This window comes from Tupaia chinensis, unplaced genomic scaffold (assembly GCF_000334495.1).
Source record: "Tupaia chinensis unplaced genomic scaffold, TupChi_1.0 Scaffold000410_1, whole genome shotgun sequence".
In the NCBI taxonomy this organism is placed as follows: domain Eukaryota; kingdom Metazoa; phylum Chordata; class Mammalia; order Scandentia; family Tupaiidae; genus Tupaia; species Tupaia belangeri.
In genome coordinates this window covers 3,887,843-3,913,063 of record NW_006159915.1, presented here as the reverse complement: position 1 = coordinate 3,913,063, position 25,221 = coordinate 3,887,843, and the positions used below count along the sequence as shown (strand labels likewise).

General features: G+C 39.8%; 1 protein-coding gene across 1 annotated transcript in view; it reads right to left on the bottom strand.

The window, feature by feature from the left end:
* The window catches only part of SP4 (Sp4 transcription factor), a gene marked incomplete at its 5' end in the record, with an annotated part of 99,079 nt that overhangs the window by 8,281 nt on the left and 65,577 nt on the right, over positions 1 to 25,221 (bottom strand). The window contains 1 exon segment of the mRNA XM_014590148.2: positions 21,184 to 21,383. Within this exon segment, the coding sequence (XP_014445634.1) occupies positions 21,184 to 21,383 (200 nt within the window).

The following is a 25,221-nucleotide window of genomic DNA, read 5'->3' as shown; positions in this document are numbered from 1 at the left end:
CTGGTGTGTAACAGTATTGTTCCAATTCCTGCCTCTGTCTTCACAAGACATTTCCCCCATGTTTTCTCTTCTTGCAAGGATACCAGCTGTTAAATTTGGGGCCCTTCTTAATCTGGTATAATCTCATTTGAATTTAATTTAACCTACAAAGACCCTATTTCAAATAAGGCCTCATTCACAGATATTGGGATTGACTTAAATATACTTTTCTGGGGGCCAGGAGATGGCATGGTGGTTGGGGCACTGGGCTCCTAATATATATACCTTTCTGGGAGACACAATTCAAACCACTATGGGGACATTTTTAAATGTCTGACATTGGACTGCTCTGTAGCCCAGTGGTTAAGACAGCCAGATTCTGCATGGCTCACCTCGGTTTGAATCCTGGCCCTAGCAGCTTGAAAAACACACTGGGTGGGTATGTGTGCACCCCAAATCCCAATAAAATGAAGAAATGGAAGAAGGGATTGAAGTGTGATCTTACCCCATAGTGGGATGCTTTCTCCTTTTCCTGTGTGTGTGTGTGTGTGTGTGTGTGTGTGTGTGTCTGGCGAGTGCACATGCCCTCTGACAACTACAAAAAAAAAAACCCTGACATTAGTTATGGCTATGTAATAAACACACACCCTTTGCTCAATGTATGACTTCCACCAAATGTTAATGTATAGCATGAACAAAACTTCTTAGGGAAAAGAACCAGACTTTTTGAGTCAGGTGACAGCACAGTGGTAACACAACTGGAACCACAAACATGGGTTTGTGTCTGGACCCCGTAGCATGCCAGGCAGGTACACAGGAGCTCGTGATTGGGATCAGCTGAGAGTGGGAGTGGACAGTGGTGTGACTACCCTCTGGGGGTGCCTCTCTCTCTTGGTCTCTCATGAAGGGTAAAAAATAAACTTAGAAAAAAATCTAGGCTTCTATTACAACTCACATGAAAGAATTTCAGATTCTAAGAACTCAGGTCTATAGCCCTAAGGAGGTGTGTGGTTTTCTAGATTCCCAGGACTGCATCAAAGATTTGACTTTATGTCTTAATTGCAAAAAGGCACATGTACTTGCCAGAGAAGGGGGGGAGAGGGAGAGGGAAAAAAGTCATTTCCAGACTGTTGGAATTTGGGGAATGCATTAGCTTATATCTGGCATGTTTCTCAAGCTGCTATGGCTGAGATTTGTACTGTGGTTGACCATGTGAGATCTGGCTACCTCAATCACTAGGCTATGGGGCCTGCTCATGTCTTTCTAGAACCCCAATGGACAGCTTATCTCCTAGCTAACTTTTCCTTTTGGTTAGTTTGTTGTTTGTCTGATTATCATTCATTCATTGCCTTGGGCATCCATGTAGTTGAAACACTTGCATGTAACTGTTTTAGACAAACAGACATCCCACTCCATGAACCACAACAGAAGGCATTTCACATTCGTTTACCTCAGAGGCAAGTTAATATAATAAACTTTAAGTGCATGTTATGAAACAACTGATCTAGTAAGATTTCGGTTTTCTCATTTTTAGAATTATGGGATTGCACAATTATTTGTAGGAATACTTCAACTCTAAATCCTGTCTATTTTTGATAAAATTAAATGAAGTGTTCCATGATATTGAGGCATGTGCAGGTAAACAGAAAACCTGTTTTGGAGTCTTGAAATATGAAACAATTAGCACATCCTTCTCTCTCTCTCTCTCTCTTTTTTTTTTTTTTTGAGAGATTTTTTGCTATAAGGGTACATGTGTTTGCCAGAGAGATAGAGACAGAGAAACAGAAAATGAGAAATCACCCCCTCCCCAGGGGGAATGGTCACATCGCAGTCCCTTCTCCTCCATTCTCTTGTTGGGATTTTGAGCACATGCACACATGCGCCTGGCATGAGTTTTAAGCCGCCAGGTCCAGGACTCAAACTGCGGCTAGCCCCATGGAAGTCCAGTGTCTTGACCACTACACCATCTGCTGATCCTTCTGTTTACTCTGTAGTCTCTCAAGAGAGTTGGTTTCATACTAATAACATTTTTGTCTTTTATTTATATACAGTAAAAACTCAATTTTCTGGAATACAGTTCTTATGAGCTAACAAATCCATTCACTCATGTTACTGTCACCAAAATAAAAATGTGGAAGCATTAGTATCACTTCTAAAAATTCCTCTTCAATTATCTATTTGAACTCAATCTCCTCCTTCCTGGCTTATCCCATGGAAAACATGGATCTGACCTCTGCTCTAATGATTTTGACTTTTCCAGAATACATCATATAAATGGAATCATACATTATGCAGACTTCTGATTCTGACATCGTTCACTTTACATAATACATCTGAGTTTTATCTGTGTGTCTATGTTTATTAATAATTCATTACTTTATGTTGGAGAGTACCACTCCATTTTCTAAATATTCCATAGTATTTAATTTCTGAAGGACAGGTGGGTTGTTTTCAATTCTGAGTGATAAATGTGCTATATATATTCATTCATAGCTATGTTGTGTTAACATAGTTTTTATTTCTCTTGAATATAAAGAAGTACACTGTATGACCATATGGTAAGTGTAGTTTTAATGTTATAAGAAAATGCCAAAATATTTTCCAAAGGTACATTTCCCCCAGAAATACATGAAAGTTCCAGTTGCTTTGCATATTTATCAGTACCTAGAATTTTAAGGTTTCTTGGGTTCTTCGTTTTAATTTTGGCCATTGTTACCAGTTGCGGTTTTATTTGCATGGTCCTAATAACAGGCATTGAATATCTTTTCATGCGACAGTCACTTGTATATCTTCTTCAGTCAAGTGTCTGTACCCATTTTTTGCCTACAAAAAATGAGCTGTTTACATATTGTTGAATCTGAGAATTCTTCATGTGCTTAGGATAAAATTACTTTCTCAGGTACGTGATTTTCGAATAATTTCTCCCACTGCATCTTGTGTTTTCATTTCTCTTTTAAAAAAATAATTATTGTATCTAACTTTACTTATTTTAATTTGAACAGAGAGGGACAGATTGAGAGAAAGTGAGAAAGAGTGAAAGTGGGAAAGCAAGCCACCAGGTCCAGGACTCTAGCTGTGGTTGACCATGTGGGAGTCTAGCACCCTTAACCACCACACCACCTGCCAGCCCTGCGTTTTTATCTCTTAACAAGATCCTTTACAAAGCAAAGTTTATAATTTTTCATGAAGTCAAATGTATCTACTTTTTTTCTTTTTGAGAGATTTTCATTATAGGGTGCGTGCGCTCGCCAGACAGACAGAGAGAAACATAGAGACAGAAAGCGAGAAATCACCCCCCAGGAGGGATGGTGACGCTGCAATCCCTTCTCCTCCATTCTCCTCTCGGGATCTTGGGCACGCACGCACACCCCCCCAGCGTGAGTTTTAAGCCACCGGGTTCGGGACGTGAGCTGTGGTTGACTACGTGGGAGTCCAGTGACATAGCCATCACGCTAACTGCTGGTTCCCCTCTATTTTTAAAAACGGATTACTCATTTGGTGTAGTAAGAAAAATTCTTAATCAATCACAAGGTCACATAGACTTTTTCCTATAATTTATTCAAAAAAGCTTATAATTGTAACCAGTCCCATAGCTTACTGGTTAAGGGAGCCAGGCTGCACATGGCATACTGTGGTTAAAATGCTGGCTCAGCACCAGTAGGCAGTGTAGTAGTTAAGATGCTGGACTTCCTCACTTTCCCTCTCACTTTGTCCCTCTCTGCTCAAATTAAAATAAATAAATAAAGTTATATATATAAAGTAATTCTTAAAAAAAAAAAGATGCTGGCCTCAGTAACCTAAAAAAACATACAGGACAGGGAACCAGCAGTTAGTGTAATGGCTATATCGCTGGACTCCCACATAGTCGACCATGGTTCACGTCCTGGACCTGGTGGCTTAGACCTCACGCCGTGCGTGCGTGCCCAAGATCCCGAGAGGAGAATGGAGGAGAAGGGATTGTGGCATGACCATCCCCCCTGGGGGGTGATTTCTTGCTTTCTGTCTCTATGTCTCTGTCTGTCTGGCGAGCGCACGCGCCCTATAGCAAAAACCTCTCAAAAAACAAACAAACAAAACAAACCATACAGGACAAATGTGCATGTGTGCCCCAAATCTTGACTGGATGGAGAAATTGGAACTGAGGCATGCCCCATGGTGAGGGTACTTTCTCTTGGGTGATTCATATGACCTCTGGCAATCAAAAATGAAAAAAATAAAAAAGCTTTGTAGCTTGTTATAAATTTAAATCTCTAAATAATTTTCAGTTAGTTTTTATAAAAGACATGAAATATGTAGGGTCAGGGCTTGGGGGCTTTTATGTTTTCTTGCATATGGCTGGGCATGTTTCATATGGCTGGTCATTCTTCCATATAACTTAATAAAAGACTGCTCTTTGCTCACTGAATTATTTTTATATTACGTATGTAGGGGTCAATGTCTGCACTCTCTGTTCTGTCTTATTTATCCATGTGTCTTTAACAAAATGACACAGGGTTGAAACCAGCAGGTGGCATGGTAGTTAACGAGCTGGACACTCACATGGCTGGCAGCGGTTTGAGACCTGGACCTGGCAGCTTGTTTTCTCACCCCCCCCCTTCTCTCTAGGATGAGTGTGTGTGCCCGGTAGCAAATTAAAAACAATAATGATAGGTAAAATTAAACAATTCTTTTTAAAAATGACACAGGCTTGATTACTATAGCTTTAAAGAATACCTGAAGTGAGACCAGCAGTTAGCATAATGGCTATGTCACTGGACTCCCACGTAGTCGACTGCAGTTCACGTCCTGGACCCGGTGGCTTAAACTCACGCCGGGCGTGTGTGCTTGCCTGCCCAAGATCCCGAGAGGAGAATGGAGGAGAAGGAATTGCGGCGTGGCCATCCCCCCTGGGGGGTGATTTCTCGTTTTCTGTCTGTCTCTGTTTGTCTGGCGAGAGCACACGCCCTGTAGCAAAAACCTCTCCCCCCAAAAAGAATACCTGAAGTCAGGCAGTGTCAATCAGTCACCTCTGTTGTCTTTCAAATTGTTTTGACAATTTGACAAATGTTTTAACTACAATTTAAAGTCATCTATTTCCTCTTGAGCAAATACTGGTGTCTTTCAAAGAAGTTGAGTCCATTTCATCCAAATTCACAAATTTAGGTTGCACCACTATACTCAACATTCTTTTTTTTTTTTCTTTTTGAGAGGTTTTTCGCTATAGGGCGTGTGCGCTCGCCAGACAGAGAGAGATATAGAGACAGAAAGCGAGAAATCACCCCCCAGGGGGAATGGTCATGCCGCAATCCCTTCTCCTCCATTCTCCTCTCGGGATCTTGGGCACGCACGCACATGCGCCCGGCGTGATATACTCAACATTCTTTATTATCCATTTAATGTTGGTGGGGGAGCTCTAGTGATATACACTTCTAAAAAAATTATTCTATTTAACTTTATTTATTCATTTTTTAATTTTAATTTGACCAGAAAGTGATAGATTGAGAAAGAGGGAGGGAGGGAGGGAGGGAATGAGAGAGAGAGAAAGAGAGAAAGTAAGGCACCAGGTCCAAGACTTAAACCACAGTTGGCCATATAGGAGTCCAATACCCTTAACCACCATGCCACCTGCTGGCCCTGGCACACACTTTATAACCAATATTGATAAATTTTCTTGGTCAACCCGAGTACAGACTTTTCAATTTTACCTTTATAAAGAATTAGATTTGGGGACCAGCAGTTAGCGTAATGGCTATGTCACTAAACTCCCACGTAGTGAACCGCGGTTCGAGTTCCAGACCTGAAGGCTTAAACTCACACTGGGCACGTGTGCGTGCATGCCCAAGATCCCAAGAGGAGAATGGAGGAGAAGGGATTGCAGCGTGGCCATCCCCCCTGGGCGGTGATTTCTAGCTTTCTGTCTCTCTCTGTCTCTCTGACGAGTGCACGCGCTCACCCCCCCCCTTCTCTCTAGGATGAGTGTGTGTGCCCGGTAGCAAATTAAAAACAATAATGATAGGTAAAATTAAACAATTCTTTTTAAAAATGACACAGGCTTGATTACTATAGCTTTAAAGAATACCTGAAGTGAGACCAGCAGTTAGCATAATGGCTATGTCACTGGACTCCCACGTAGTCGACTGCAGTTCACGTCCTGGACCCGGTGGCTTAAACTCACGCCGGGCGTGTGTGCTTGCCTGCCCAAGATCCCGAGAGGAGAATGGAGGAGAAGGGATTGCGGCGTGACCATCCCCCCTGGGGGGTGATTTCTCGTTTTCTGTCTGTCTCTGTTTGTCTGGCGAGAGCACACGCCCTGTAGCAAAAACCTCTCCCCCCAAAAAGAATACCTGAAGTCAGGCAGTGTCAATCAGTCACCTCTGTTGTCTTTCAAATTGTTTTGACAATTTGACAAATGTTTTAACTACAATTTAAAGTCATCTATTTCCTCTTGAGCAAATACTGGTGTCTTTCAAAGAAGTTGAGTCCATTTCATCCAAATTCACAAATTTAGGTTGCACCACTATACTCAACATTCTTTTTTTTTTTTCTTTTTGAGAGGTTTTTCGCTATAGGGCGTGTGCGCTCGCCAGACAGAGAGAGATATAGAGACAGAAAGCGAGAAATCACCCCCCAGGGGGAATGGTCATGCCGCAATCCCTTCTCCTCCATTCTCCTCTCGGGATCTTGGGCACGCACGCACATGCGCCCGGCGTGATATACTCAACATTCTTTATTATCCATTTAATGTTGGTGGGGGAGCTCTAGTGATATACACTTCTAAAAAAATTATTCTATTTAACTTTATTTATTCATTTTTTAATTTTAATTTGACCAGAAAGTGATAGATTGAGAAAGAGGGAGGGAGGGAGGGAGGGAATGAGAGAGAGAGAAAGAGAGAAAGTAAGGCACCAGGTCCAAGACTTAAACCACAGTTGGCCATATAGGAGTCCAATACCCTTAACCACCATGCCACCTGCTGGCCCTGGCACACACTTTATAACCAATATTGATAAATTTTCTTGGTCAACCCGAGTACAGACTTTTCAATTTTACCTTTATAAAGAATTAGATTTGGGGACCAGCAGTTAGCGTAATGGCTATGTCACTAAACTCCCACGTAGTGAACCGCGGTTCGAGTTCCAGACCTGAAGGCTTAAACTCACACTGGGCACGTGCGCGTGCATGCCCAAGATCCCACGAGGAGAATGGAGGAGAAGGGATTGCAGCGTGGCCATCCCCCCTGGGCGGTGATTTCTAGCTTTCTGTCTCTCTCTGTCTCTCTGACGAGTGCACGCGCCCTATAGCAACAACCTCTCCAAAAAAAAAAAAAAAAAAAAAAAATTGATTGATTTGGATTTGATTTTTTTCTTTTTTTCTTTATTTTTTTATACTTATTATTTCTTAACTTATTTGAAATTAATTTCATCTTCATTTTCTATCTTTCTAAGGTAGAAGCATAGATTATTGACTAAAGACATTTTCTTCTATCTTAAACTAATGGAAAGTATTAAATATAATAAATTCCTTCTAAATACTGCTTCATGTGCATATCCCAAATTTTATGATGATGCATTTTTATTCGGTTATAAATTTCTAATTTCCCTTGACACTTTCTCTTGATCCATGGCTTATTCAAAATTGTGCTAATTTCTAAATTCTTTGGGGGGGGGGTTTCCAAATATTTTTGATTATCTGAATTCTAGTTTAATTCTATTAGGGTCTGAAAACACAGCCTGCATGATTTTTATACTTTTAAATTTGTTATGGTGTGTTTTCATGGCCCATAATATAGTCTAACTCTGTAAATGTTCCATGTGCTCTTGAATGTAATAGTATTCTGCTAGAATACTTTTTTGGGGGGTGGGGAAGGGGAGAGGTTTTTCAATATAGGGCGCATGCGCTCACTGGAAAGACAGAGACAGAGCAAAAGAAAGCGAGAAATCACGCCCCAGGGGGATGGCCTCACCACAATCCCTTCTCCATTCTCCTCTTGGGATCTTGGGCATACATGCACATGTGCCCGGCAGGAGTTTAAGCCACCGGTTCTGGGACTTAAAACTACAGTCAGCTACAGGGAAGTCCAGCAACATAGTCATTAGGCCCACTGCTGGTCCCACTAGAATACTCCTTAAAGTGACTTTTTAAGTAGAGAGTGAATAGTTGGCTCTTTTTGTCTTCAAATACCATCTGACAATCTCTTTTATTTCTATTGCCAGATGGCACATGCACTTGCCAGAGAGAACAGAGAGAGAAAAAGTAACCTCCAATGGAGACTAATCAGTTCTTCCTCCATTCTTCCTTTCAGCCAGGATTCTGGCATACATTCCCATGTGCCTGGTGTGTTTTTAAGTTGCCAAGCTAACAATCTAAACAGTGGCAAACTATGTGGGATCCTGCTCCCTTAACCACTACTTTAGGGAATGGCCCAATCTCTTCCTTTTAATCATTATATTTAGATCATTTGCACTTAATCATTATTTTCAGTTTCTGTGTGCTTTTCATTCTTCTGTCTCCTTCTTTTCCTTTGAATTATTTGAATACTGTTTAGCATTCTAATTGAACTTAACATACAGAATAAGTTCTATAATAACAAACATGAAAATGATAAATAGAAGCTCTTGTATGAACATACTACAAAAAGTTTGTGGAAAAATGGAATTAAACTTTAAGGAGACTTCAAAAAGTTTACAGAAAAATAATATTAAAGTATGAATTAATTTAGTTTGCCTATGTATAATATGTCATATTATGGTTCCTTTCAAGGTTGGTTGGTTGGTTGGTTGGTTCGTTCGTTCTTTCTTTCTTTCTTTCTTTTTTTCTTTCTTGGTATAGGGCACATGTAGTCAACAGAGAGACAGAGAGAAAGAAAGTGAGAAGTCACCCCCTGGTGGGCGGTGTGTGTGGCCACACCACAATCCCTTCTCCTCCATTGTCCTCTCGGGATCCTGGGCACGCACGTACATGTGCCTGGTGTGAGTTTACAGCCACCAGGTCTGGGACTTGAACCATGGGCGACTATCTGAGAGTACAATGATGTAACCATGATGCCATCTGCTGGTCCCCCAAAGTTTTCTTCTTTATCTTTGATTTTCAGCAGACTGATTATGATGTTTCTGGACACAGTTTTCTTTCAGTTCTTGTTTGGAATTCAATAGGCTTCTTGAGTCTACAATTTACATCTGTGGTTACATCACTGAACTCTCACATGGTCGACCGTAAATCCCAGACCTGGTGGCTTAAAATTCAAGCAAGGTACATGTGTGTGCATGACCAAGACCCTGAGAGGAGAATGGAGAAGAGACTACGGTGTGGCCATTTCCCTCGGGGTATGATTTCTTGTTTTCTGTCTCTCTGTCTCTCCAGTAAGCACACATGCCCTATAGGAAAAATCTCTAAAAACAAACAAATTTACATCTAATATGGAAAGTCCCAGTCATTACTACTTCTAGCTCCAACTTCACGGACTCCTTCCTCTTGTTATCCCCACTTAACTACTGAACATCTGGTGAATTTTTTACTCAATATTGTAATTTTCTTTTGAGAGGTTTTTGCTATAGGGTGTGCGCACACACCAGAAAGACACAGACAGAGAGACAGAAAGTGAGAAATCACCCCCCAGGAGGGATAGCCATGCTGCAATCCCTTCTCCTTCATTCTCTCAAGATACTGGGCACATATGCACACGTGCCTGGCATGAGTTTAAGTCAGCAGGTCTGGTACTCTAACCACAGTCGACTACATGGGAGTCCAGTGACATAGCCATTACGCCAATTGCTGGTCCCTCAATATTGTAATTTTTTAATACTAAATTTTCTATCTAGTTTTAAAAGATTTTTCAAATGTCTTCTGAGAGAGGGATGCTCATCCCCAATGAAGTCTATGCTGTGATCTACACCAAGCTTCAGTCAGCCAGGTACAAAGACATTTGCCCAGTGTGTACAAGGAGACCTTGAGATGCATACCCAGGACTTTCCCATGTGGTTTCAGCACTGGAGAGCATCTCAATGAATCCAACCCATTTAGCTCCTTTTCATATTTTCAATTCTCTGAAAACTTCTGCCTTTCCATTCAGTTCAATCATGTTCATCTTTAGTCCATGGACCATGGTTATAATAAGCTGTTTGAAAGTCTGTGTCTGATATTTCCAAAATCTAGATCATCTTGACATCTGTTGCTTATTTTCCCACTTGAGAAACCACTTCACATGTTTTAGAGAATATTAAGTAACTTTGAATTCTAAACATGTTGGATATTTTGTGGTAGAAATTCTAGGTCCTAGGACCAGAACAAGACATAAGAAACTTAGGCCCAGCCACTCTACTCAAGATCCTGCCCTGTGCCACACTGTTGTCCACTTTTTTTTTCTTTTTTTTTTTTTTGAGAGGTTTTCGCTATAGGGCGTGTGTGCTCACCAGACAGACAGAGAGAGACAGAGAGACAGAAAGCGAGAAATCACTCCCCAGGGGGGATGGTCACGCTGCAATCCCTTCTCCATTCTCCTCTCGGGATCTTGGGAATGCACGCACACGCGCCTGGTGTGAGTTTTTAAGCCACCGGGTCCGGGACGCGAACCGCGATCAACTACGTGGGAGTCCAGTGACATAGCCATTAACTGCTGGTTCCCACTGTTGTCCACTTTTCAGCTTTGGACTTTCCAGCCACCAGAATTGTGAGTTAACATAAACATATATATATATATATTTTTGGAGAGGTTTTTGCTATAGGGCGCATGCGCTCACCAGACAGACAGAGAGAGACAGAGAGACAGAAAGCTAGAAATCACCCCCCGGGGGGGATGGTCACACCGCAATCCCTTCTCTTCCATTCTCCTCTCGGGATCTTGGGCACACACGCACACGTGCCTGGCGTGAGTTTTAAGCTACTGGGCCCGGGATGCGAACCGCGATCGACTACGTGGAGTCCAGCGACATAGCCATTATGCTAACTGCTGGTCCCAACATAAACCTATTTTTTTTACATCCACTCCTTCTTAGGTATTTCTGTTAGCAATGCAAAACTGAACTAATACAGTTTCCCAAGAGTCCAAAAAGAATAGAGAATAGGAGGAGAATAAGTCAGCTAATTATTTAGATATAGATGACAGAACAGCCTAACTAGCTAGCACAATAAATGAAAACCTATATCCACATACATCATTATGAAATAAAACAGCAAAAAATTAAGAGAAGCTCCAAGAGAAAAAAAGACAGAAACATGTCAAAAGGACACAGGACCTTATAATGAAAGACCTTATAATGGCCAGAGATAAAATGGTATGTGCAAGAAAATAATATTATTAGATTATAGCCATAAAGTCATCATGAGCTCACATTAGCATAAATGACTAAATAAAGGAATAACTGGGGAAGAAGGTATAAATCTTCCTTTTGTAAGAATTTCAATTAAAAATTATACAAGAGGGACCAACAGATGGCGTAACAGTTGCATTGCTGGACTCCCACATTGGCCAAACATGGTCTGAATCCCAGACCTGGCAGTTTGAAACTCACACTGAGCATGAGTGCGCGGGTGCCCAAAAATCCTGAGAGGAGAATGGAGGAGAAGGGACTGCGGCATGGCCATCCCTCCTGGGAAGTGATTTCTCACTTTCTGTTTCTCTGTCTCTCTGGCAAGTGCATGTGTCCTATAGCAAAAATCTCTCCCGCAAAAAATTGATTGTGTCTTAAAAAAAAAACCCCCCCCGAAAAAAAAAAAAAAAAAAAAAGAAAAAGAAAAAAAGTACAAGAAATGAAGAAGAGAGAAAATGATTTTTAGAATGCCGCAGTAACAAATGCTATAGCCAAGCTATGCTGAGAAGTGCTAAAATTGAAGTTTTAGAATTTTTCTTCAAAGAAAAATAGGATTATTTGTATAAACTGAAAATGTTAATCACTGCGATTGTTTTAACCATAAATTCTTTGATGCTCCTCCCTCCAAAAAGTGTTTAATGTTCTCCTTGAATGTGGACTGAAGCAAATATAAAGGAATTTAAAAAATTTTGTGGAAAATGGAAATAAAAGTTCAAGTTTGGTGCAAAACAAAATTTGAAATTCATAGCTTTTTCATATTATGCATTTTCTATGAGCCTTTCATAGAATATTATAAGAGAAAAACAGTAACTTTACAGCATAAACTAACCAATTCATCAGGGTAACACCACCAACAGTGGTGTCCACCTTATATATACAGTCACATTTTGTACCCTCCTTGTATCATACAGTAAGAAAAATTCTAGTATCTGTGATGATCTTCCTCATAATTAATCACCTCAGTCTAATCAAGACATTAGATAAATCCAAACTGAGAGACATTCCATAAAGTACCTAACCTACTACTTTCAAAAGTTCCAAGGCAATAAAAGATAAAGAATTAGGGGAACCAGCAGTTAGTATAATGGCTATGTCGCTGGATTCCCACGTAGTCTACCACGGTTCGCGTCCCGGACCCGGTGGCTTAAAACTCACACCGGGCACGTGTGCGTGCATGCCCAAGATCCCAAGAGGAGAATGGAGGAGAAGGATTGCGGCATGACCATCCCCTCTGGGGGGTGATTTCTCGCTTTCTGTCTCTATGTCTCTCTCTGTCTGGCGAGTGCATGTGCCCTGTAGCAAAAACCTCTCCAAAAAAAAAAAAAAGAATTAGAAAATGTTACAGATTGCAGAACACTAACAAGACATGACAAATAAATGCAACTTTATTCTCGATTACTGGAACAGAAAAAGCATATTGGTAAAAAAAAAAAAATCTGTGGTTTAATTAATGCTACTGATCTTAATTTTCCTAAGTTACTGTGGTTATATAAGACATTTATAGGCCAGCAAAAGGCAGGGAGGTCAAGGCGCCTGAATCCTACATGGCCGACAGGATATTTTGAGTCCCAGACCTAGTGACTTGAAAAACACACCAGGCACTTACGTGTATGTTTCAAAAACACAAGACGAAAATAGAGGAGAAAGGATTGAGGGTGGCCATCCCTCTTGGGGGACACTTTCTCACTTTCCAACTCTCTGTCTATCTCTAGTGAGCACACGCACCCTATACTAAAAAAAAAAAAAAAAAAAAAAAAAGTTTGTTACAGTAAAGATATATGCGAACGATACAATGTATTTTTTTTTGAGAGGTTTTTGCTATAGGGCGTGTGCGCTCACCAGAAAGACAGAGACAGAGAGATAGAAAGCGAGAAATCACCCCCCGGGGGGATGGCCATGTTGCAATCCCTTCTCCTCCATTCTCCTCTAGGGATCTTGGGCACGCACGCACACACGCCCGGTGAGTTTAAGCCACTGGGTCCAGGACTTGAACCGTGGTGGGCTACATGGGAGTCCAGTGACATAGCCATTACGCTAACTGCTGGTCCCAGAGAATGATACGATGTCTTTGCAAGTCTTCTGTCAGTATAAAATTATCCAACCAATCTATCAATAAGGTCACTTACAAAAACACATGGAAGAATAACAATGGATTTCTCACTGGCAAAACAGAACAAAGGGAGGGTGAGAGGGAGAAGGGGATAGGGAAGGAAGAGAGTAAGAGAAGAAAGGAAATAGGAAAAAAGGGAGGGAAGGAGGAGGAAGAAGGGAGGAGAAGGGAAGAAAGGAATGAAAGAACAAGAAAGACAAGTCAATCAATCAGTCAGGCCACTTACAGAAAAAAACTACAAAGAATAACAAGAGACTGCTGTGGTCATCTTTTGGCCTGGTGGGTAAGGTGGCTGAATCACACATGGTCAACCACATGGCTTGTTTGAGTCCTGGACCTGGAGGCTTGGAAAAAACCACACCAGGCACATGTGCATGTGTGTCCAAAATCCTGAGAAGAAGAGGGAGAAATGACTGATATGACAATGCCCCATGAAGGGGGTACTTTCTTACCTACTCTCTATCTCTGGCAAGTGCACATGCCCTCTGACAAATTAAAAACAAACAAACAAACCAAAAAATGCAGCAATGAACTTCTCACTGGTAAAGGCAGTGCCATTAATGTTGTGACAGACTGTAATTTTCAATTTAAAATGATGTATTAGTCAAACCATTAACTTAAGTGTAAAATCAAAATAAAGCCAAGGCTGCCGTGCCTATGGGGTAACCCTTCTATGCTTCCTTTAAGGTAACAGTCCTTCTCTTCTCTTCAGATGAAGGAATGAAACTGTGTACTCTCTCTCTCATGGGCTGCTCTTTTGTACACTTCCCTTAGTAGACCTGACTTCACCCTAAAAAAAGTGCAAAATAAAGAATTTTTTCATGTATATTTCCCCATTCATTTTGTTAACAACCACTACAGAATGTTTTTCAGCAACTGAGGAAGTAAGTAAATAAAAATAAAACTATTAAATTTTGAGATCTAACATGAGTCCAAGTCAGTAGAGCACAGAAGAAAAATCTCCAGATTATAGTTGTGCAACATTCCTACAAAGGAATCTGTGTTCTATTACGCAGATGGAAAGCTCCAGAATAAGGAGAAATTGGATGGAGGTGATTTTTTTTTTTGGGGGGGGGGCGTCAGCTTTGGAGTGCATGTGCTCGCTAGAGAGAGAAACTGAGAAATCACTCTCTAAGAGGGATAGCCATACCACAGTCCCTTCTCCTTTATTCTCTTGGAGTTTGGGCACTTGCACGTATGCACTATGGGTGATTTTCAAGCCCCTGGGTCTAAGACTTGAAACATGGTTGGTCATGTAGAAACCTAACACCTACTTCACCACATGCTGGCCCCCAACACACAATTTGCTCATTTGTTTTTGTTTTCACATTGCCAGATGCTATGTTTGTGATAGAGAGAGAAAACCCCCAATAGGGCATGATCAAGACATCATCCCTTTTTCTCCATTTCTTCATCTTGTCAGGATCCTGGGCATGTGCACACAAATACCCAGCATGTTTTTCAAGTCACCAGGACAGGGATTTGAGCAAGGAGTTGGCCATGTGTGATCTGGTTCCCAACACACAGGATTTAACTGTTATAGCTACAGGGTTGTTCTGCACACACTCTTTAAAAATAATATTAATGTCTTCAATACTGAAAAGTGAGGTAAATCCTTACATCTCCATGCAAATCATTAGACAGCATCCAATACTGGTGGGCCAATAAATAACAGTCTTATGCCTTATGTATATTATTTAGATCATGGCAGTCATCATAGAAAGATAAAAACATGAAACTAGTCAAAAGATTAAATGTGCTTTTTTTCCCTGTGGAGAACAGGGAATAGGGCAAAGCACCTTTTTGTTCTTTTAGGTTTTTTTTCCATAAGGTACATGCACACACAAGGAAGAGAGAGAGAGAGAGAGAGAGAGAGAAAGTGAGAAATCATGCCTCCCTGCTTCCCCCCTGGGGGTATGGCCATACCACAGTCCCTTCTCCTCCATTCTCCCCTCTTGGGATTTTGGGCACATATGCATGTGCCAGTGTGATTTTCAAACTGCCAGGTTTGGAACTTGAACTGCTGTTGGCCATGTGGGAACCTAGTACCTCAACCACAATGCCACTTGCTGGGTCGCAAAGTGGCTTTTTGACATTGTTAATCTTTGATATGATATGATTTTTAAATGTCATATGACATGTCATTTGGAAAACTTTAAAAGTCTTTGTTAAAAAATCAAACAGATCTTTAGCATTTTCAGCAATGAATAAAAATAACTCATTTATTTATTCACAGTAAGTCAATGAGGTTTTACTTATATTAGTAGTCAGGCACCAAATAAAACAAGGTTTTTAACTTAATATGTTAAATTCTTTTCAGTCCTTTCCAGAAGATACTTTGTTTCTTATTCTTTAAAACAAACTTAATAAACACAAAATAATTTACTATGTTAAATCGTTTAAAGTAACATGTATTTATAGTGATATTAAGCTTAATAAATTTTTAGTGTTAACATGTTTTAATTAATTTTGTATATGATGTATTTGAAATGTTCAAACTAGAAAAAGTAAGCTTATAGTACATTTAAATCAGAAATAACAAGCTAACAGATAATGATAATGGTGTAGATAATTTTTTAAAAATACCATGTCCTAAAATCATCAATATTTGATTCTGATTATGTATTTAATATACACATATAAAATCCTTGAATAAATCTGTTTTGTGTTTCTCCACGAATATAAATATGTGACAGAGGGACTTCACAAACTTGTTTCTAAGACAAAATGATGAACTTACAACGTGGAGTTCCAAATCATATAGGCAATTTCTGTTGGCTTCCCTAACCTGTCCCACTAAATCAGAGTGCAAACACTGCATCCTCTCATAGAAATACAAATAGCAAAGTATTTTCCTAGTATTTGCCAATGTTAATGGTGAGGTGACACTAGAAGCCCCCAAAGCAGTATCATGCCAAAAGACTTCAAACTTTGTTTTTCATTAAAATTTATAATTTTAATACAATGTTCTTTTAGGGATTGAGCCAATATACTAATACTCATTTGTGTTACTACTTTAAGTGTATATCAAATTAGGTAAATTTCTATTTAACAACTTCTGCTTTTCCGAGACTATTTTCTAATCTATAATATGAAGCTAATTTCTATCTCAGTGTGGCTGTCAGATTCAAAACAATATATATGTATGTATGACAAATGTATGACAATAGGGTAGCTGATTAAAAACTGTCAGTTCTAGGGCAGACAGGTAGCATGGTGGTTAAGGCACTAAATTGCCACATGATTGACCATGGTTCAAGTCATGAACCTGAACCCGGTGGCGTGAAATTCATGCTGGAAACGTGTGTGTGTGTGTATGTGTGTGTCCAAATCTAAATAAGAGAATAAAGAAGGGATTGTGGCGTGGCCATCACTTGGGGGGGGGGGCACTTCCTCTGTCTCAGTCCCTCTGGCAAGTGCGTGTGTGATTTATGGCAAATACATAAACAAAACAAAAAAGAGTCAATTCTGTTTCCCCTTTGTCCTACATCTTGGTACAAGTAGAAGTTTAAACTCTAATTCAGTAATTTATTCCAATTAATTTATTCAATAATTAAATACTGAGTTCCAAATATGAACCAGGAGTGTTCTAAATAAAAGACATAGGGGTACTCAGAGCAAAATAATAACTGCTTTAACAGATGACAAGTTTTTGATATAAATGAATAGCAATTAAACAGTAATGGTCCAGCAGGTGACATGAACGTTGGTGCGGCTGGATCCCACATGACTGAATGAGTGGTTATAGTACCAGAAGTGGTGGCTTGAAAAATATACTGAGTGCATATGCGTGTTTGCCCCAAATTCCACAAGAATGAAAGAGAAGAGACCGTGGTATGGCTATCCTCCCCAGAGAATGTTTTCTCATTCCTGCATACTGGCAAGCACCTGTGCCCTATACCAAAACAAACCAGAAGTATAGCACTGGTATAAGAACTAGTACATAGATAAAAGCTTAAAAACAGAGCCCAGGGACCAGCAGTTGGCGTAATGGCTATGTTGCTGGACTCCCAGGTAGCCAACCGTGGAGTGAGTCCCAGACCTGGTGGCTTAAACTCATGTCGGGCATGTGTGCGTGCGTGCCCAAGATCCTGAGAGGAGAATGGAGGAGAAGGAATTGTGGCATGGCCATCCCCCCTGGAGGGTGATTGCTCCCTTTCTGTCTCTCTGTCTGTCAAGCACACGCACCCTACAGCAAAAACCTCTCCCAAAAAATCCCCCCAAAAACAAAACCAAAACAAAACAGGGCCCAGCAGGTAGTGTGTTATTCAAAGTGCTGGACTCCTACATGGTCAACTGTGGTTCATGTTCTGGACCCAATGGCTTGAAAATCATGCCAGGTATGTCTGCACACATGCCCCAAATCCCAGGAGAATGGAGAGTAATTAGAATGAAGTAGGGATATAATTTTATTCTTCTTCCATATGAAAAGCCATTTCTTAAATAATTCATTCTTTTTCTATTGATCTGTAATGACATATATTTCATATAATGTCCTTGTTAAACATGGCTCAATTTCTGGGTTGTTTTTAAAACTATTTTTTGTTTTTTTTTAAGTTTTTTTGCCATAGGACATGTGTCCTCATCAAAGAGAGACAGAGAAAGGGAAAGTGAGAAATCATCCCCCTCAGGGGGGGCATAGTCAATCCCTTCTCCTCTATTCCCCTCTCTGGATTTTGGGAATGTGCACACATGTGCCCGGCATGAGTTTAAGCCACCAGGTCTGGGACTTGAACCAGGGCCAACTAAGTAGCAGTCCAGCAATGTAACCATTACTTCACTGGCTGGTCCCTAGAAAAAATATTTTTTTAAAAATTTATTATGTTGGGGCTGGCAGATGGTGTGGTTAAGGTACTAGATTCCCATATGGCTGACTGCAGCTCCAGTTTCAGACCTTGTGGTTTGTAAATCACACTGGGACTGTGTGCATGCATGACCCAAATCCTGAGAGAATGGAGGAGAAGGGACTGGAGCATGGCCACCCTCCTGGGGCATGATATCTTACTTTCTGTCTGTCTCTGGCAAGTTTAAGTGGCCTTATAGCAAAAACTGAAAAAACAAAACATAAAGAAGAAAAATATTTATACTTGACTGAATAAAGTGTAAAATATTCTTATGACAGTAATAGGTGTTGTGGTGGTTAGGGGCATTGGACTCCTATATGGTTAACCACGGTTTGAGTCTTGGACCTGGTAGCTTCCTTTCTCACTCCACCCCCCGCCCCCTCACTCTCACTCTACCCCTCTCTGGTCAAATTAAGATATATAAATAAGTAAATAAGGGGCTGGCATGGTGGCTAGGGGTGCTGGACCCCCACATGGCCAACTGTGGTTCAAGTCCTGGACCTGGCGGCTTGCTTTCTCACATTCTTTCTCTCTCTCACTCTGTCCCTCTCTGGTCAAACTAAAACAAATGAATAAATAAAGTTAAATAATAAAAGATACATCAATAAGTAAATAAATAAAGAGTTAAAATGAAATAATTCTAAAAAAATATTTTTATGACAAAAAAGAGCACAAAGGTAAAAGATTAAGTAATCTGGGGGAATCTGTAACATATAAATCATATGAATAAAAATGGAAAACCCAAGAAAAATATGAAAAACAGAATAATGACTAGAAAAAGAAATATAAATAACCAAAACACACATAAAAGGATGCTTAGTCCTATTAAAATCAGGAAATATGCAAATTAAAAAAAAATAGACCATTTTAGATTGACATACACTTAAGTCCTCACACTTACTATTGAGTACTGGCAAGCACACAGCAAAGCAGAAACTACCAATCACTGCTGGTAGAGACTGTAACAGCCATTCTAGAGACTCTTCTGCTACTATAAAGAAAACACACACACACACACACACACACACACAGTCTCTGTAATCCAATCATTCCATCTCTCATATATATTCACAGCAGAAAAGTTTGCAATAGAAAAAAGACAAAACAAAAAAACCTTAGCAATAACCTCAATAGTTTGGGAAAGATTAATACAGAGCAGGAAAGGACAAAGCAGTGGCATGGTGGTTAAGGTGGCAGCATCCCACCCACATGGTCTCCAGCATGGTTGAAATCCCATACTCCATCGAGTATGTGTGTGTACATCCAAAATCCCGAAGGGAGGAAGAAATGGAGAAGGGACTTCAGTGTGACCATTCTTCATGGGAGATGCTTTCCTACTTTCTCTCTCTCTGGCAAGTGCACACATGCTAAGGTGAACTAAAAAAAATGACAATGTGGGAGACTCACATGATGGAATAACATAAAAATAAATGCTACAGACATATATATATATATGAACATATATATGTGAACTTGGATAGATTTCAAAATATAGTAAGCAGAAATTACAATTCTGCAATGTATCTATGAAACATTTCATATTATACACAAAAAATATTTTCTATATAAGATCTGTAAGAAACTGTTAAGAGTACTGAAAATGTACTAAAAACTTAGACACATGTAATTTTTGGTAGCTTTGCCTTTAAGGGGCAGAAGGCAAAGATGACATTAACTTTGAGTGACCTGTTTTATTTTGAAAAATCATGGAAAATGTTATGTATTTATATACATACATTAAACATAAGATTAACAACTGCCAATTCTGAGTGAGGATTAGGTGGGTATTTGTTATGTTAGTCTCCATATCTTCAATAATTTTCTGGATTTATTAAAAAAAAAAAACAAGAAACAAATTAATGAAAGTTACCAGTAAGATCATACCTCAACTCTCTTTTTAATGATGGGGGAGGGGAAATCAGAAGTGAGGGAAAGGGAAGGAAAAGTATTTTTGACGGGGTTTCGTCATGGCAGGGTCCTCCTGCCATAGTTCCCCAGTTCAGTTGTACTACAGGTGCACACCACCACATTGCGTGTTTTAGCTTGGTCTAGGATCCAACCCCAGGGCCTTCCATGGAGCTCTGGCACTGCTCAGTGACATCCACAACCTCTGTCACCACAGCTGTGTCTCAACCATCTTTTTACTTATTTGCAATGTGAAAATAATATGTGAATTTAGCAAGCTGAGACTACAAAATTAACAAATGGAATGAACTCTACGTCATGTAAATATGCAGGTAAGCTGAAAAGAATGGAATAAAATATATCTGAGAAAAAAGGTAAAGAATTTGTATCCTTTTTTTTTTTGAGAGGTTTTTGCTGTAGGGTGTATGCACTTACCAGAAAGACAGAGAGAGACACAGAAAGCGAGAAATCACCCCCAAGGGGGGATAGCCATGCTGCAATCCCTTCTCCTCCATTCTCCTCTCAGGATCTTGGGCATGCAAGCACATGCACCCGGTATAAGTTTAAGCCACCGGGTCCAGGACTCAAACCGTGGTAGGCTACATGGGAGTCCAGTGACATAGCATTATGCTAACTGTTGGTCCCAAGAATTTGTATCTTAAGGGCTAGCTCATGGCATGGTTGTTTAGGCAGCTGGATCCCATAGAGCTGACTATGTGGTTTGAGTCCTGGACCCTGAAGATTGAGAAACACGCTAGGTGCTTGTGTGTGTGTGCCCAAAGTGTCTGGAGAAGAGGGAGGAGAAGGGACTGCGGCATGACTATTTCCCATGGGGAGTCTTCTTATCTGTAATAGCTTTTGTGCCCTCTGGCAAAATTTTAAAAATAAAAAATAAATTTATTTTATTTTTTAATAAAATAAACATCTTCCATTTTACTGCTAATGTCAATTCTTTCTCCATAATTTCCATAGTTCCAATATGATAGCTAACTTATTATTAAACTTTTCATGTAAGCATTGAAAAAACAAGTAAAAATGATAAATCCTAAAATAGACTAACCTGTGTGAGTTCTTCTATGTCTCTGAAGCTCATCACTCCTCGTGAATCTTTTGCCACAAAACATCCAGTTGCATATAAAAGGTCTTTCTCCAGTATGCCAGCGAAGATGTGCTCGTAAGTGAGATGTTTTGCCATAAACTTTTCCACATCCTTCAATATGACAAATATGCTGTTTCTTTTTTCCTGGTTCATTACTGCCTCTAACAAAAACAAAAATCAAACATTAATTATACTCCCAAACAACAAAGCACAAAATTATGGGAAAATAAAAGGGAATCAAAGTAATTAGATGATGTTCTTCTGAATACATCTGTCTGATCATGATGCCACAACTATAATTCAAACTTAGAAAATTTTCAATGAAAAAAAATAGGTCTGGGTACTAAACACTGTTAGGAAAACTGATAACTGTCAGAGTTTATGCTTCACTGTCAACTTCACATTCCCTTCCTAGTAGGTTCTTTTTTTATTTTTAAGAATTATTTTAACTTTATTTATTTATTTATTCTTTTTTTTTTTTCCTTTTTTTAAAAATGTAACCAGAGAGGGACAGAGTAAGAGAAAGATAGAGAGGGAGGGAAAGAAAGCAAGCAAGCTGCCAGGTCCAGGACCCGAACTATGATTGGCCATGTGGGAGTCCAGCACCCTTAACCACCATGCCACCTGCTGGATTCCTTGGAAAATATCCCTTTAAACTTTCAAGACACTTGAAAATTCTCCCCTAAAACACCAAAAGAATGGCTAACTTTAGTTAAGCAGTACGGTGCAGAGTTCTGTTTTCAACAGGACAGCACGAGGAATTCCATGAACTTGACTCCTAGTAAAACTGTTGAGAATTATTAAAAAAAAAAAAAAAAAGTCTCTGGAAATGGCACTAATAGCAAACAAGAACAAATAAAAAAACACTTATTTAAGAAAATTCAACAGAACTTGGTAAAAACAGAGGGACCAACAGATGGTGTAATGGTTACATCACTGGATTCCCATGTAGTCAACTGCAGTTCAAGTCCTTGGACCTGGGGGCTTAAAACTCATGCCGGGTACGTGTACATGTATGCCCAAAATCCCAAGAGGAGTATAAAGAAGGGACTGCAGCGTGGCCATCCCCCTGGGAGTGATTTCTTGCTTTCTGTCTCTCCATCTCTCCAGTTAGTATACATGCACTACAATAAAACTCTCTAAAACAAACAAACAAACAAAAAACTTGGTAAAAACAGTAAAGTCTGTGTTATCTGAACCAAGACTTAGTCTTTCCCTTCTCCCTCTCACCTTTGTGACACAGGAACACTGCAGACTGGTACAGCCAAGAGCAGGTTCTCTCTTCTCCTACCTCCTAGCAGAGGGCTATATCTCCAGTAAGGGCAGGACCCTCAACATTTCTCAACCTACCCCCAAGTACCTGTTATTGAAACAATGTTCCAGGCCATGGTTAAAAGGCAGGAACTCCCTTCCTCCACACAGTCCTAGACCTCAGACAGATTCTCCCGGGGATAGGACATGATGAACATGCTGGGATCTAGACTGCCCTTGACCTGGCTCATTTGTAGTTTATAAATAGGAGGTTCTAAGCTACGAAATGCAAGCTGAGAAGATCTGAGACTTCTCTGAGACTGCTGCCCCAGCTACCAAGTGTTCACCTCCTAAAGCAGGGTTGTCACTCATAAACATATCACTGTCCCAAACTCAACCTTGACTCAGAAGTTTTGGAGGAAGAAGCACAAACTGAGAATTCTATCCCTCTTACCAAACAACTGATTCAATTTGCAACAGACTGTGAAGTTCAATCTTGAGGTGCTGTCATAAAAAGGTAAAGAAAGGGCCAGCAGGTGATGTAGAGGTTAAGGTGGCTGAGTCCCACATGGCTGATTTCAGGTTTGAGTCCTGGAATTGGCAGCTTGAATATCACACCAGGGATGTGTATGTATGTGCTCAAAATCCTGAAGGGAGAATGGAGGAGAAGGGACTGTGGTGTGGCCATCCCCCTTGAGAGGGGGGAGAGACAGTGATTTCTCATCCTCCTCACCCTGCCCCACTGGCAAGCACATGTGACTAATGAAAAATTAGGGGTTAAAAAAAAAAAAAAAGTGAAGCTTGTTCCTTAAGACAACTTAGGAGAGAACTAGTTGATTCTTTGGGGACATAAACCAAACTGCAGGCTGGTTAGTTTGCCAGAAATAAGTAAAGAAACAGACAGCTGGGTAAAAGCCTTCCCAGGGTCACAATAAATATCAAATACCGAGATTCTTAGAAATGTCAGCAAAATTTAAAAACTTTTAGCTAAGACTCAAATTACTGGGATCAGAAGTGAAATAGGGACATCACTACCAATACTACAGAAATAAAAAGAATTATAAAGGGATACTATGAATAATTCTATACCTATTAGATAATTTAGATAAGATGAACAAATTCCTAGAAAGAAATAAAATACCAAAACTGACTCAAGAACCACGGTCTTCACAAACAAGTAAAAAAAAAACTGAACTAGTAATCAACATTCCCCATGAAAAACAGCCCAAGACCAAGGAGCTTCACTGGTGAATTCCACAAAAACATTTAAAGAATACCAATTATTCACAAACTTTCAAAACATAAAACTGGAGAAAACACTTCTCAACTTATTCTATGAGACCAGTGTTACTGTTAACCAAAAATAAAGATATTACAAGAAAAGAAAATCACAGACCAGGGAACCAGTGGTTAGTGTAATGGCTATGTCGCTGGACTCCCACATAGTCGACCACGGTTTGTGTCCCGGACCCGGTGGCTTAAAACTCACGCCGGGCGCGTGTGCGTGCGTGCCCAAGATCCTGAGAGGAGAATGGAGGAGAAGGGATTGCGGCGTGACCATCCCCCCGGGGGTTGATTTCTTGCTTTCCGTCTCCATGTCTCTCTCTCTCTGGCGAGCTCATGCACCCTATAGTGAAAACCTCTCCAAAAAAAAAAAAAAAGAAAAAGAAAATCACAGACCAGTATTTTTTATGAGCATGGGTATGACAACTCACAACACAATACTAGCAAATAGATCAAGCATCTTATAAAAGGAAATATACACTATGACCAATTTGGACTTATCCCAGGGATATAAAAACAACTAACAATTAGTAGTACATACTATATTGATAGAATAAAAAGAAAATCACACTCACTTCAACAAATGCAGAAAAGCAGGACATAACTCTGATATCCTTTCATTATAATAATACTCAAAAAATAGTAATAAAAAGAGGGGAGCTTCTTCAATTTGATTAAGGGCCCTAATGCTAACATATTTAATGGTAAAAGACTGAATGCTTTTCTCCCAACATTAGAAACAAACCAAGGATATATATTTTTACCACCTCAATTCAGCATTGTACTAGAAGTTGTAGACAGGTCAATTAGGCAAGAAAAAGAAATAGAATTCTTCCAGAATAGAAAGAATGAAGTGAACTATCACTTCTCACAAGTGTCATGAGCTGACATACAGGAATTCCCCCTGAAAATAATCAGAGTTCAGTAAAAGTTGCAAGATACAAGATCAATATACAAAAAGCAAAAATCAATGTATTTTTATGTACTTGCAATGAGCAATCTGGAAAACAGTTTCCATTTATAACTGTATTAAAAAGAATAGGAATAAAGTTAACAAAGTACAAAACTTATACTTTGAAAACTATAAAACATTGATAAAAAAGATAGAGATTTAAATAAAAGAAAAGTATCTCGCTTTTTTATTCAGAACCCCCATCTTTCAGTAATTCACCAAAATGACAAACTCAAAGGGAAAGGTAAGAAGTACCTGATATGTTTCTCAATTTCATAAGTTATTACAAAGCCAAGGTAATTAAGGCGGTGTGGAACTAGCATAAAGACAGACATACAGATCAATGAAAAGAACTGAGTCATGAAATAAACCCATGTGCCAAAAATGGGGTCAGCACATTTTTGACAAGGGTGCCAAGCCTATTCAATTGAGGAAAGACAGTTCCTTCAACAAATGACGCTGGGTGGACACTTACCTCAGACCACATCCAAAAAAAAAAGAAAAAAAAAAAA